General features: G+C 41.5%; 2 protein-coding genes across 11 annotated transcripts in view; both read right to left on the minus strand.

Moving 5' to 3' along the window:
• Nucleotides 1-610: 610 nt before the first annotated feature.
• On the minus strand, nucleotides 611-8998 carry slc2a2 (solute carrier family 2 member 2). Of its 3 annotated transcripts, none has more exons than XM_030044346.1 (12): nucleotides 8984-8998; nucleotides 8095-8187; nucleotides 7179-7387; nucleotides 6514-6638; nucleotides 5281-5396; nucleotides 4955-5117; nucleotides 4734-4840; nucleotides 4183-4263; nucleotides 3682-3786; nucleotides 3391-3492; nucleotides 959-1162; nucleotides 611-811 (listed from the first exon to the last, which is right to left on the minus strand). In XM_030044346.1, the coding sequence occupies exons 1-12, from the start codon at nucleotides 8996-8998 to the stop codon at nucleotides 611-613; spliced, it is 1521 nt and encodes a 506-aa protein (XP_029900206.1). The 3 variants fall into 3 exon arrangements, with proteins under 3 accessions (XP_029900206.1, XP_029900205.1, XP_029900207.1); XM_030044345.1 differs by having other exon boundaries at nucleotides 8095-8190; XM_030044347.1 differs by lacking the exons at nucleotides 7179-7387; nucleotides 8095-8187; nucleotides 8984-8998 and adding an exon at nucleotides 8408-8421.
• A 676-nt stretch (nucleotides 8999-9674) lies between these two features.
• The window catches only part of LOC115380746 (TRAF2 and NCK-interacting protein kinase-like), an 86642-nt gene continuing 82786 nt past the window's right edge, over nucleotides 9675-13530 (minus strand). For all 8 annotated transcript variants that reach the window (XM_030081953.1, XM_030081956.1, XM_030081955.1 and 5 more), the window contains one exon: nucleotides 9675-12691. In XM_030081953.1, coding sequence (XP_029937813.1) covers nucleotides 12608-12691 — 84 coding nt within the window. In that variant the 3' untranslated portion in view covers nucleotides 9675-12607. The remainder of the gene's footprint in view (nucleotides 12692-13530) is intronic.

A 13530-nucleotide genomic window follows, 5' to 3' on the forward strand; every position in this document is an offset into this window, starting at 1 on the left:
ATTTGAAGAGATCCACTTGTCAGAGCTGCATATTTATAAAGAAAATGCACCAGTGCCTTTTGTTGGCTGTATGATTTTATTTCAGAGGCTTAATGTGTCAGATACATAGTTTGCATAGGTTGTTTCTTTGATTGCATACTATGTAAGTGTCATTTCAAAAATAATATGCAGATACTGTAGGTTAAAAAAAAGAAAATCATGTAATTCGATAGACTAAATAGCCATTAGATGCGTACTGCAAACTGACCACATAGTAACATACTGCTATTTCCTCTGGGGATGTTGAAGGAATACTGTAGTAAATTTGTGTTTTTGCTGGTACAAACAATGAGTCATTTCAAGAGGTTCCAGGAACATATTCCTCCGGTTGTATGTTAGCCTCATTTTGTGTGTCAAGATATTGTAACAAAGACTTAGGTTAGGCTATGTCTTTTATGAAAATGAACTATTGTCAAACTTGACTTGTAAACAAAACTCCAGATATTTTAAATTTGCTATATTGTCTATCTTAACAACAGTATGATGCTTATATCACTATAATAATAACAACAAATGGACAGACAACTACACACTCAAACATACACACACACACACACACTCAGGTATTGCCTCATGCCTCTGTGACCGTTTTGAGTTGCTCCAGCTCTGTATCATCTTTGGAGTTCAGTGGCTTTTTTCGCCCCTTCTGGAAGACAGCAGAGATCTCCTCAAATGTTTTTCCCTTTGTCTCAGGGACGCGAAGATAAGTAAACATCGTGAAGACCAGAAGCAACCCAGCAAACAGGATGAAAACGTAACTCCCCAAGAAAACCTGGTTAAGTGAAAAAAAAAATACAGGTCACCATTGACGGAAACACACAAACAGAAACAGGTGTGTGTGTGTTTTTCCATAAGTGTGCATGCATGTACGTGGGTTTACACAAATTTGGCAATATGTAGGTGTGTCTTTGCTTCTCACCTCTATGTATTGGAAGGTCATGCCTACGATGAAGTTGCTGGTCCAGTTGCAGCAGCCAGCTAGAGCGATGGCTGCCGGCCGAGGCCCCTGACTGAACAGCTCGGCCACTATGAACCATGGAATGGGACCAGGGCCAATCTCAAAGAAGCACACGAAGAGGAAGATCGCTGTCATGCTGACGTAGCTCATCCATGCATACTCATTCTGCAGGGAAGAGTGTACCAGTCAAGAGAAACAATTTTTCATCAGGGTCCCTTAAAGTCATCTTCATACATCCTGTTCCACAAACATGAAATAATTTCAGGTGCTTTATAGGATATCAGATATCTCCACTAGTCACAGTGAGTCTTTTCCTCATCTTAAACCCATCATATATAGCACCATACACAGTCTTGTTACTAATTTACCTAATTATCTTTTGAATTAGAAGAAGGATAGGAATTCAACAATTGAAAATAATTTAACTAAACAGTTCTGGTACATCATTAGAAGTTGCCACCCCCAATGAACAATTTGTCAAGGATTTCTATATTGGTCTCTCAAGACATAACAAGACATAAGTAATGGAAGTGAGAAATAACTGCGTTTGAAAAAAAAAAAAAAAAAAAGCAAACACAGCTATGAGTTTGTGATGTTACAGTAGGGCCTACAGAATGTGACAAGTGTGTATTTACAGCCACAGGCCTATAATACGTTGGTATGAAACATAAAGTTGGTTAGGTCAATGTGTGCTGTAAAAACGTGTCAGTCTTGTTAAATATTTACAGATTTAGACAACATGTGTACATCCATATCTTGCTGCTTATCCAGGTCAGGGATGCAACTGCAAAAGAGCAAGCAGAGATTCCAGGGTTCTCCTGCCGAGCTCCTCATTTTGGCACAGAAATGTGCAGATCAGAAATTGTGTTAGCAGATGTATGAATTAATCTCGAGCGTAGGAATATTAAAGAAAATCAAGGATCATTCATACAGGTGGTGCAGGCACCTCCTGCACTTCTTTGAGTACGTGAGGGTGAGGTTGTTGTGACAGGAAACAATGCAAAGAGAGACAGCAGTCGGCACTAAATAACACTTGAAATACTTGATGTGGCAACTCTGGGGGATGAGCTGGAGGTTAGGTGCTCCGTAGCTGTCTCAGCTCACTACAGAGGGGATGGGAGGTGTTTGTAGTCATCCTCTGCTACTGCCTCCAGGGCTTCTCGGATCAGATGACAGAGCCAGTCTTTTTCACCAGTTTGTTGATCTTCCTGCCCTTCTTCTTTTAGATGTATTCTACATATTGACAAACCAGTCCTGGTGCTGGTTTCAAAGTCCTTGATAAGACTGTTTCCCCTCCACCCCCTCACCATGGATGGTGACAGGGATTAGTGTAAAACTCAGCTACAAACTCCTACATTGATGTTAATGGTGTTGAGCTGAAGAGGATTCTCTGTGCATCAGCTGACAAATTCTCCACCAGAATGTTTTTCTCTTTTTTGTCGTGCTCACTTGCATCCCGCAACAGAGTCATCCATGAACTCCTGAGGTCAGCACGACCTACAGTTGAATGTGAGTTCTGAGGCGTAAAAACTGCACTAAAAACACCACAGTGCAGTCTCTTAATATGCCCTTGTGTTACTCTGCAGAATGTCTGTCTTCTGCCGTGGACAAGCTGTAGCTTGTCAGTCCTGTCAAACCCCTGTCAAACCATGGTGTTGTCCAACTGCATTGTTCTGATATTCTCTTCCAGCAGGGGGAGCTAGATGGTTGTGCTATCTCTGGACAAATTAAATATGCGTCTGACGATGTTTCCAGGTATAAGACATGATGAACAAGTGCATGAAGACAATGCTCACACCTATGTGAGGCTGGTATACAAATTGCAGGGGGTCAAATGAGTCCATTCAGAGTCTGAGGTGCTCCTTGGGTTTAGAAGGAGCTTTTCCAAAGTGTAGGTACTCCCACAGCCTCTGTGATTGGTTGAAGACATGCTGGAGAACCTCTGTTAGCTGGCTGGGCCATGCTTTGAGCACCCAGAGTCTGAAACACCTCCAGCTCCCTCCTCCCATGGGAGTCAGTCTGAGGTGGGTGGAAGGGGGCCACTATGTGTACATATTTAGCTGCATTGTCCTCAGTACAAGAGATGAAGTGACTGGCTGTGTGAGCATGGACCTTGTTGGCATTAGTAACTATACACACATATTTTTATCCTTGGGTGTGTTGAAATATAATTCAAATGTGTTGAAAAGTAACAGAAATACTGTATGCACTCCTCCAAACTATAGACACGGATGAGAACACTTGAGTCATGATGCTAAAAGAGAGAAGTTGATGCAATAGTTTCTCTCAGTAAGTTATTGTTATTATCTTACAAGTGGCAGAGGAAACTATTGCAAACCAGGTCCAGATTTATCATTTGACAGACAGTGTCTCTGAGCCCTGATTGGACAAACCTGAAGTCTGAGGCCCACTGTCATTGCAACGGCACAGCAGCACATCCCTCCCAGACCGACCAGAGTCAGAGTGCGCCTCCCAGCTTTGTCCACCAGAGCAACCTGAAACAGAAACAGCTTTTTTTTTTCTGTGTTCTTGCATGTGTGCAAATCTGAACTGAGAGAACCACCACACATCTCTGAGGTATTTTTATGTCTAAATGTGCATGAATGTCCATGTGTTTTGCATGTGCCTTTATATGTCTTCTTGTGTGTGTTTGTGCCTACGTTGGTGTGTGTGCGGCTACTCACAGACACGAGAGTGAAGATGGTGTTGACGACGCCGACTCCTATGGTGGCATAGACCGGCTGGCTGACACCAGCTCGGGAGAAGATAGCCGTGGAGTAATAAAAGATCTTTGGTACCAAAATAAACATTGATTTTTCCATTTTATTAAGAGCAAGTCATAAACGCACAAACTAATCTCTTCTGCTTACAAAATGATATAACAATATACAATAAATTGCCCTGTGGCTGATTATGGTTTGTGGTGCATGACAGCAAATACAGCTGTAACTCAGAGCAATATAAATTTAATTTGCTCTCCATTTATGCACATAAACACTCATTTTCCATTCATTTTCTTAAAAAAAAAAAAAAAAAAAACGAACAGAAACGAAGTGCGGCATTTGTGCCATCCTATCATGCCAATAAACGTAACTTACACAGTGAACTTTATTTTAACTTTAACTGAGAGGAAATCAACTGAATGACAGGTAGAAGGAGAGGGAGAAAGAAAATTTGCCGCTCACCGCATTGATGCCTGAGAATTGCTGGGAGAGATGCATCATGAGGGCCACAAACAGCTGCTGTCTGTAGACTGTGGAGCGGATCTACGGGAGAATGCACACATGGTACACAGTAAAGTATGGAAGAGTTCACACCTGAGAAATGTGAAATGCTGATGAAGGCCAATAAATGTATTTGCTTCTTTATCAGCTGTTGTGCGTAAAATAATCATTCTTATAAACAAATAATCACAATCATCACTCTTTTTGATTCACTTGTGAGTCGCCCAGTACAACCAGTCTTCTGCTATTGGAAAAGCAGTGGTCATTCACTTTTGGGCCAGTGAACCAGTCCAAAAATCCCCTCAGACCTCTAAGTTTACCTCTGACTCCTGATGTCTGATGCTGCTGCTGTACTTTAAAATAAAGTGGAAAACACCATAAAATGTTTCTTAAATTACCAAAGTCGCATCACCTAATTTCATAATGATTAAAGACGTTGAATGAGACTTAATGCATCTGCCCCTTGCCTCTGCCAAAACTGGCCATGTCTGATCTCCTCCATAGGGACTTACCAAAGACAGGATGGAGACCTTGGCCTCCTTCTCTGCTTCCTCCTTCTCTCTCCTCATCTCTTCCAGATCAGAGGTTGGGACATACTCCCCTTTCAGGCGGCGCAGACCTGCAGCAGAACACACGAGGAATGGAGGATAGGGGATTATTGCTGACAACATCTGTCAAAGAACTTTACTAGTGAGAGACAGAGGACGAGAAAGAGTTTCAGGGTATGACTTACTCTTGCGGGCCTCTTGCTCTTTGCCCAGTTTGATGTAGAGGTAGCGCGGGCTCTCAGGGCACAAAGGCAGCAGGAGGGACTGTAATACCGCCGGGGCCCCAGACAGACCCAGCAGCAGGGGCCACATATCATCATTGCCAAGCAGGAAGTCCAGGCCTATCACCTACACATGCATCCACACATGGTAATCAGTTCACTTAAGTGTGGTCAGCCATGAATGCTCTTATCTTTAATGTTTCAATGGCATTTAGATAACAGTCACATCTGTAAAAGGAAGGGATAAATCAATTGGGTGCACTATGTGTAAGTGCAAGCGCACACCTCACCTGGCTGATTAGGATACCAATGACAATTGCCAGCTGGTGTAATGTACCCAGAGCCCCTCTGTACGCCTTGGGAGCAATTTCTCCGATGTACATAGGCACCAAACCAGATGTCAGCCCTGAAACAAACACACAGCACGAGCTAATTTAGTCCAAATTTACACTGAGGTACGCAAAACGCCAAATATAACAAGACCCTGTTCATTCTCTGAAATAGACGGTCCAGGTGGATCCAGGTGAAAGTTATGACCCCAATTTGATTTCCCCTGGGAAGTAATTCACCTCCAGTGCAGTCCTGAAGGGGCATTTAAGGTGAACAGGTCAACTGGGATTGTGCAAATGGGGGCCAATGAGCTAACACATTATCTAATTTGAAGTCTCTTTTAAAAAACTCACTATTATAGACTAACTTGTTATCGATTTTACTGTTTGTCTACTGATTTTAAGTCTTGTAATTCCTTCATTTTCATATTTTATCTTGTATTTTATCCTCTCTCCTTTTGTTGATTGTAATGTTTATTTATTTTAATGTTTGATTTGTTATTATTACTATTTTTTTTTTCATTTTTGCTTTCTGTCTTTTTATTTTTCTGTAAAGCGCTTTGTATATTGTTTTGAAAATAGCTATGCAAATAGTAGTATTCCAAATATTTTCACCTTGTATATGATAACATAAAGATAATATCATAACTTTATGCCTGTGTGCGTGTGTGTGCGTGTGTTTTTTATTCTTTATTCTTTATTCTTTATTCACATCCCCATCAGCTTTCACAAGAGGTCGCTAGTGTTCCTGAGGTCCACATAGACAACACAAACAATACTAAATGTGTATATGTCTATATATGTCTATATATGGTTTTGTATTCAGACTTTATTTTGCAGTTAAAGTGAGTCCAGTCTTCTGCCTATCAAAGTAGGCCACAGCACACTGCATTTTGCAATATTTGCACTTCATGTGTAAATCTGCAGGACGTTTACGGTAAAGTTCAAGTTAACAAGCTTAAGTTCAAGTTTATTTAGTGCCCTTGACCATTGCTGCAGTGTCCATAGGGCTTTACAAACACACAGTTTATAGAAAACAAAATAACACTTCCTGACCTGGACCCCCACAGCAGGCAAGAAAAAATATATTATAATTATACCGAGGACAGCTCGTCTCTTCTACAATATATCCCATGCATACAAACAATTTAAATGATGTGAATGTGAATTGAAGGCATGTGTGTTTTACCGTACCACAGTAAAGACCCATGACAGCGCGGCCTGAGATGACCATGATGTGAGGTTTCCACATTTTACATAACCCCATCAACAGTCCAGCAGCTACAGCCAGCACATTGACCATTAACATCCCCTTTATTCTGGGAGGAAGACAGAGAAAAAAAGAGAGAGAGACAGAGAGTGAGACAGAGAGGATGCAGGAGGACAAAGAGAGAGGGATGATGGGCCATGGCATTTCTACCTCTGACAGAGTGGCATTACTGCATATTTCATATTGATCCATAATGATGGCTTATTTTCCACCGACTTCAGGATTCTGTAAAGTTTCTGTTTTTACCCCCTTGGACTTTGTGGCTCTATACAACTCAGTTTTCTTCTCTTCCTCTTCTCTTACTCCTCCTTTCCTTCTCTTTCTTCCTCTTCCTCTCCTACTTTCTTCTTAGTTTCCTATGACACTCACCAAGAATTCGCTGTTCACTCTTACTCCCTATTCTCCTTTTCTACCTGCTTTACCTGTGCACCTCCCATCTTCTTTTCCTCTTTTCCCCTCCATGTCTCCTTTATTGACTTTATTGATTCTACTCCTTACTCCATCATCTATCTGTGCCATGACTTATTCAGTTAAGCCCTTATTCCTGCACCTCATTTTCCTCCATTTTTCATGTTCCTCTCATCCTTACCTGCCTCGCAGGTCTCCCACAAATCCCACCAGGAAGGAGGAGAACATCCCACCAATGGAAAATATTGCCACCGACAGTGACCAATACATGACCACATCAGGGTGTGCACCCGCCTCCAGGAGCTCATCTTCCTTTGTGCTGTTCTCTGATAGGACGGCGGCCTTGTCTGACCACACTCCCAAGGATCGCCCATAATGCCTTTCAATAACCTATGACATGGAGATGTTTGCTGAGCATCACCAGGTGCATTAGGGGCTGCCTGCACCACAGATGCACTTAGGTCTTTTGTGACTGTTTGCACAAACTGAGAGGCAGACGAAATGATGGACAGGTTAATGCACATAACAACATAAACACATCATGCATTCTGTGGGAATCCCAGAAACAAATGTCAGCTGAATTAATCATAATGTATTTTTCATTGTTTCATGTGGCTGTGCCAAACTGATAATACTTGTGTTATCTTTGTAAATTAATGTAGCTATAGAAACAAAGAACATGTGTACTGTTCATTCGCAGAACAATAGAAATAATTTCAATCATTGATTACTGAGGGTTTTATTTTTCCCTTTGGAATAGTGGTGCTATTAATATGGATTTCTGTGAAGACCTTTTGTACCAGTTGATGAGATGAGAGACCTAATATAGAAAAATGTCTTCATTGTGTCATCATGAATACCATTTATACTTAAGTTTTACTTAACATTAGTGTTAGCATTTAAGATTTTTTTTTTTTTTTAATGTCATGGCCTTAATAGGATTAGGAACTGCAAAAAAAATCTGTGCTGTGGGTTGCTGACTAAACTAAACTAAACTAAACTAAACTAAACTAAACTAAACTAAATGGAACTGAGCAATAAAAGAGAACAGGACAGAGCAGTGCAACTAATAGCGCAGTAAGAGCAGCCCTCAGTACCTTTTGGGGTGCGTTGATGACTCCCAGACTGTAACCGTACTGCAGAGACCCCAGAGCTGCTGTGAACACAGCCAGGGCCAAAGTGCCTGTTAGCTGCTGCAGAGGTCAGAGGTAATCAGTGCATTAAAAGACAGATATGAATGTATGGACATACACAACCACACACATGCACACACACACACACACACACACACACACACATGCACGCCAGCATGCACACACAAGTGCAAAATTGTGCAAAAGTATGTGCAAAAATATTCACATAAATGCACAAAAAATGCACTCACTCCAACTCTCAGACAAATGAATACACACATGCAAGTGCATGTAGAGATGCACAAACACACAAACCAACTGCGGTATATGCATCAAAGAAACACAACATGCTATTTTTTTCAGTCTGGAAAGTCCCATCACATCTACATAATGGAAATGCTTCACTGCTTTGTGCTCTATTTCTACAAAAGTGTATATAACATATAGAGTTTACAGTGCATAAGCATATTGAACACACTGACTAGTTTTTGACTGGGATCAATTTGAATTCTCATTGCTGTGCCGAAGACATATTAGAATTGAATACATTATACTGATTAGCAAAAGACAATGAGAGTGCAAACAGAAGAAAGAAACCTTATCAGTCATATCATAACAAAGAACCAAACCTTGGAGCCTAATAAGCTGCACTTTTTTTTTTTTTTTCAGGAGCTTTCTGAAGTAAATGACACCCTGAGTGCGTAAAGCTTCAGATCTCAACAGTTTTATTGCATGAAAAACCCAAGAACCCAAGAAAAAAACATCTAATTGCAAAAAGTGCTTACAATATTCAGTATAATTGTTTATAAAATATGCGATAGTGATTTGTTAAAAATGTGAAGCATGTCCTTACCTTTCCTGACTCCATGATGGGTCCAGAGTGTAAGTCCAGAGAGCAGGTAATGATCAATGAGGTTGCACATCTGATCACGCTGTGTCCACGCCAATGTCTACACACTTGCGCACACACACACACACACACACACACACACACACACACACACACACACACGCGCGCGCGCGTCTACTGACAGACACTTACTCATTAACACAGCAGTGTTTTCTGTCTTGTTCTATACACGCAAGCATTACCCCTAAATTTGAAAATATTCATTATGATTACACAATCTGAAGACTGGGGGGGGGGGGGGGGATAGAGTCTGAATCTGCATGATGCCACATAGTGACACATCATACATGATATGGAGGTACATGAATAATCCTGTATAATAATAATCTGTAGTGTGTCTGTATAGTAAAAGTGTAATAGTCAACCAGCAGCCTCTATGTAGGGCACATGTTGTTATGCTCAAATTTAAAGTGGTGCTCGCTGGTGCTGACATCTGGACAGCACTTAAGTCTCCCCCTCTCTCTCCCACACATGCACACACAGACACACACACTATTAGGGTTAATATTATACTTCAGGGACAAAGTCTGACGGTCAGTTTATCTATCTCAGCTGATAGAAAATCGCACACTTGCACAAAAGACACAGTCCCTCCCTCACAAACACGCTGGAACAAAAACACACGACTCCGGTATGACAGCGTAATGCTCTAGTTTCATTTATTTCTCTCTTACAGCATCTCTTTTACAAAACAAATAAACCCCAAAACAGGACATTAGTAATGCTCTTTCGAAGTAAAGAAAAAAACAAGAAAGAAAAAGAAAACAACAAAGAATACAGTGGTTTTATCTTTGAAAGGAGAGTGAGTCCTCAGTGTAATGACCGTCAGCCTTTCCAATGGGAAGAGTGAATGCCATGATGGACAAATATAGGGATAGCCCTCCCCTCCACACACACACACACACAAACATGCACAGTAACACCCTTTCTTGCTCCACATACAAACAGACACCTGCATGCACGTACACACACAGATATACACACACACACACACGCACAGGGAAGACAGTAGTTTCTTCAGCTCAGCTCTTTATTGCTAAAACGTTAGCCTGCTCCCCCTAACAGAGCCTACTTCATTAAACCTAACTTACAAACACCTAATGATGTCGGTGTGAAAAGATCACCGCGTCGGCCTTGGCGACATGACAGAAAAAAAACAGCTTACTTTTCATCGGTTAATTAAAACAAAGAAAAAGAAAACAGTTGATTCAGATGGTCATTATGTTTTTGGAGAGTATGCATATTATTTTCTGTAGTCGTGACTCTATGAACCATGGGCCAAAACAAAGTCAAACTATCTCCATCGGACCATAAGACTAATCTGCATTACACAGCTCTCCAACGTGGATGAGAAAACATTATGCACGGCGTAGTCCACCTTTTATACAGTGTTACAAACTTAATACAGTATGCATTAATGATTGAGCAGTACTAAACATATTTTTTTAAAAAAAAACAAAAACAAAATGGCAACATTTTATCATACTGTATTTGATTACTCCTTTCAAAGAATAAATCAAATTATCTTAAAGTCATTAATGTACATCTCCATCACAGAGACACATAATATCATCGATGTGTTAAAATTAAATCATAACACAAGGAAAATGTGTTAACAGTATAGGCAATAATAATATTAATCATAATCATAATAATAATAATCTGTTGGCCTCCGTTTCAGTTTTGCTTACATCATGCTAGGCACTGTACAAACAGTTAGGAGCCAAAATCGATCAAGGAGGAGCACAATTCAATAGGACACCAGATATACGGTGAGTGCTTTTACATGCCACTGGTATTCTGGATACTATCTCATATCCATATTCAGGATAAGCTGTCAATATGAATCTTCATATATAGCAATATCTCTGTGTTCACGAACAACCAGGATATTTTGAATCCTGCCATGGTAACAGGAAAGCAAAAATAAACTGATCATACTGGCTATTTTTAAATGAGTGTGGTGTCTAGATAAGTCACCAAAAAGCTAAAATGGATCAGTGATAATATCAGAATAATAAGTCTGCATGTAAAATGCACTCAATGCTGCTTTTAACACGTTCAAGGAAAAATGAAGTTCACACACGGACAGAATTGCTCCATTCGTTTTCTCAACATTGATTTCAATGTCCCATTTTGATTATTCCACGTTGATTTGAATGGGACTTGATGTGAATCGCCTCTAATTTTCTCCGTCTTTTCAACATCGAGTCATACGCGCATGCGCGCGTGCACACGCTCACACTCACACTCACACACACCCACATATAGACTCCTGATTCAGAGACACAAATGTGCTGTACATTTCATCAAGCTTCAGACACTGACTGACTCCAAACTGTTGCACGGGGAAAAAAAAGAAGAAGAAGAAGAAGAGCAGAACAGAAAAAAAAACAACAACACAGATCTAATGAACAGAACGATGCTCTCATTGTTCATTTAATATTACAGTATATCTGATGCAGCACCTTCGGAGTTTAAAGACTTAAGAGTGAAGAGAGGGAGGTTGAGGACAATGATGGCAGGGGGAGGAGAAGAGGAGGAAGAGAGAGAGAGGGGAGGAAGGAGGGGAGAGGACAGGATGGAGCAGCGATTTCGTTTTTAAAGGGACATGGGCGTCATCTTTGCATACTGTTGCTTCCCCGGGCCGTGAGACCACCTAAGACAGAGGAGCGCCTTGCCGTGTCTTTATCAGCAAAACGCGATGGAACACAGAATCACAATTCAATGTACTCGGGGCCAGAGGAGACAGAGAGAGGGAGGAAGCGGAGGTGGAGGAGGAGGAGGGGGGAGTGACAGAGGAGAAAGAAAATCAATCAGGCAGTCTGCTTTCACCGCCAGCAATCCTGGGGAGATTTGAGGTCCCTCCGCTCCACTCCCCGCACTGTCATATTCAAGAAGTATCTATTTAAATTCATATTAAATCTTACTCGGCTATTCTTCCTTCACCCTCAGAGGTGCGGTTCCCGGGGAATGAACCCACACACAGCAGGCGGGACGTGAGGGAGATGAGGGAGGGGAAGATGGAGGGAGGGAGGACTGAAAATGTAACGATCAGATCCACCAGGGAGAAGGGGAGGAGAGGTGGAGGTAGGAAGGAGGAAGAGGAGAAACATAGGGAGACAAAAGTATCGTGTAGCTCTACAGTGGTTCTACAGTTGTTGAACACTTGAATGCACTGGTCCTTTCGGAGGGCAGAGACAGAGACGGACAAAGAGGGAGAGAGAGATACAGACAAAGACAGAAAGAGAGAGAGAAAAAGAGGATATTTGGAAAGCCAGTGGCACCAGTTTGCCAGTCAGTTGAGTAGCAATGGCTTCTGCGTGACCCAACAATACCCAGGGTAACATGTCTCTTCATTTAGAGTGGGTCTTTTATTTATTCATTTATTTATTTTTTTTCTCTACAATATCTTTGACATTTTTCTACAGTGTTTTAGTCAAGAGTTCACTTCCGGCCTCCCGGTCCATCGACTTATTTGATTGGTGCGAGATGAGCCTTAGGCTGAGATGGATTGCTGGGCTGGCCAATGGGAGAGTGAGGCAGAGCAGAAAGTGGGAGGAGCCATCACCAGTTCATCATAGAGTTCCTGTTGAGGGTCATGAAGAAGACCTGGCTGCTGCCACCCGAGCGCACCGATGCAAAAAATACCTGCACAGACAGAGAAGGTGTCACAGGTTTCAGTGAAAAATGCTGTACATTCATTTTTCAGAAAAAAAAACAAAAAAAAAAACATTGAGGTTCAAGTCTTATCAGAGGACAAGTTTGCTATTTTGGAACTGAGGCCCTGTTTACAGATTATCTGGCATCATCCTCAGACGTAGACACCAGAATTTCACCAGTCTCTTCAGTATTGATCCTGATGTCGATGTGCTGCAGGCTCCCGCTCGACTACAACAGCGATCAATGGGGTAATCGTAAGTGGCTTTGAAAAACTAAGATAACGCTGCCTTTCTGAAACAGGAAGTTCGGTGTAGACTCTCTCTCTGTTCTCCTGAAAAAGGTATCGCAAACCGAGCAGACCGGCAATGAAAGCCTTTTGGGACTTTTGGGTTTTGACTGCCTCCACATGGGACTCACTGCTGGACTCCAGCTAGACTCTCCTGACTGGGCAGAGCGCAGCTACAGCGTGGAAATTTACAATTTAAAAGGTCGCGCTTGGTTTGCGAACAAACGTACTTCTGCTTAAAACAAAGCAATTCATCAACAAGAGATTCAATGATCAGGAGAATATTCTGAGAGCATACATCAAGCTTCCAGTTTCATCAGCGTTATCATTCCAAATGGCAAACTTGTCTTTTAAATGAGGAACGGCTGCATCCTTTGAAATTCTAGTATTCTGTAGGCAGGTAAGGGGAAAAGCATTTTAATAGCACCAGCAATAGTCAATACTGGCTTTTATTTTCATGTCAGCAATCATTCTGTGAGTGCAGATGTCACACTTTATATACAGAGCAGCATGATGAGTGATTTTATGGAAAGCTTGGATA

The sequence above is a fragment of the Myripristis murdjan genome, chromosome 22 (genome assembly GCF_902150065.1).
Source record: "Myripristis murdjan chromosome 22, fMyrMur1.1, whole genome shotgun sequence".
Classification (NCBI taxonomy): Eukaryota; Metazoa; Chordata; class Actinopteri; order Holocentriformes; family Holocentridae; genus Myripristis; species Myripristis murdjan.

Bases quoted from the DNA above. Each gene is read 5' to 3' on its own strand.
- slc2a2 (XM_030044345.1), bottom strand. The intron at 5,397-6,513 runs GTACGGTAAAAC...TGTTTGTTTCAG, and splicing joins TGTCATGGGTCTTTACTGTG to GGCTGACATCTGGTTTGGTG. The intron at 812-958 runs GTGAGAAGCAAA...TCACTTAACCAG, and splicing joins TGACCTTCCAATACATAGAG to GTTTTCTTGGGGAGTTACGT.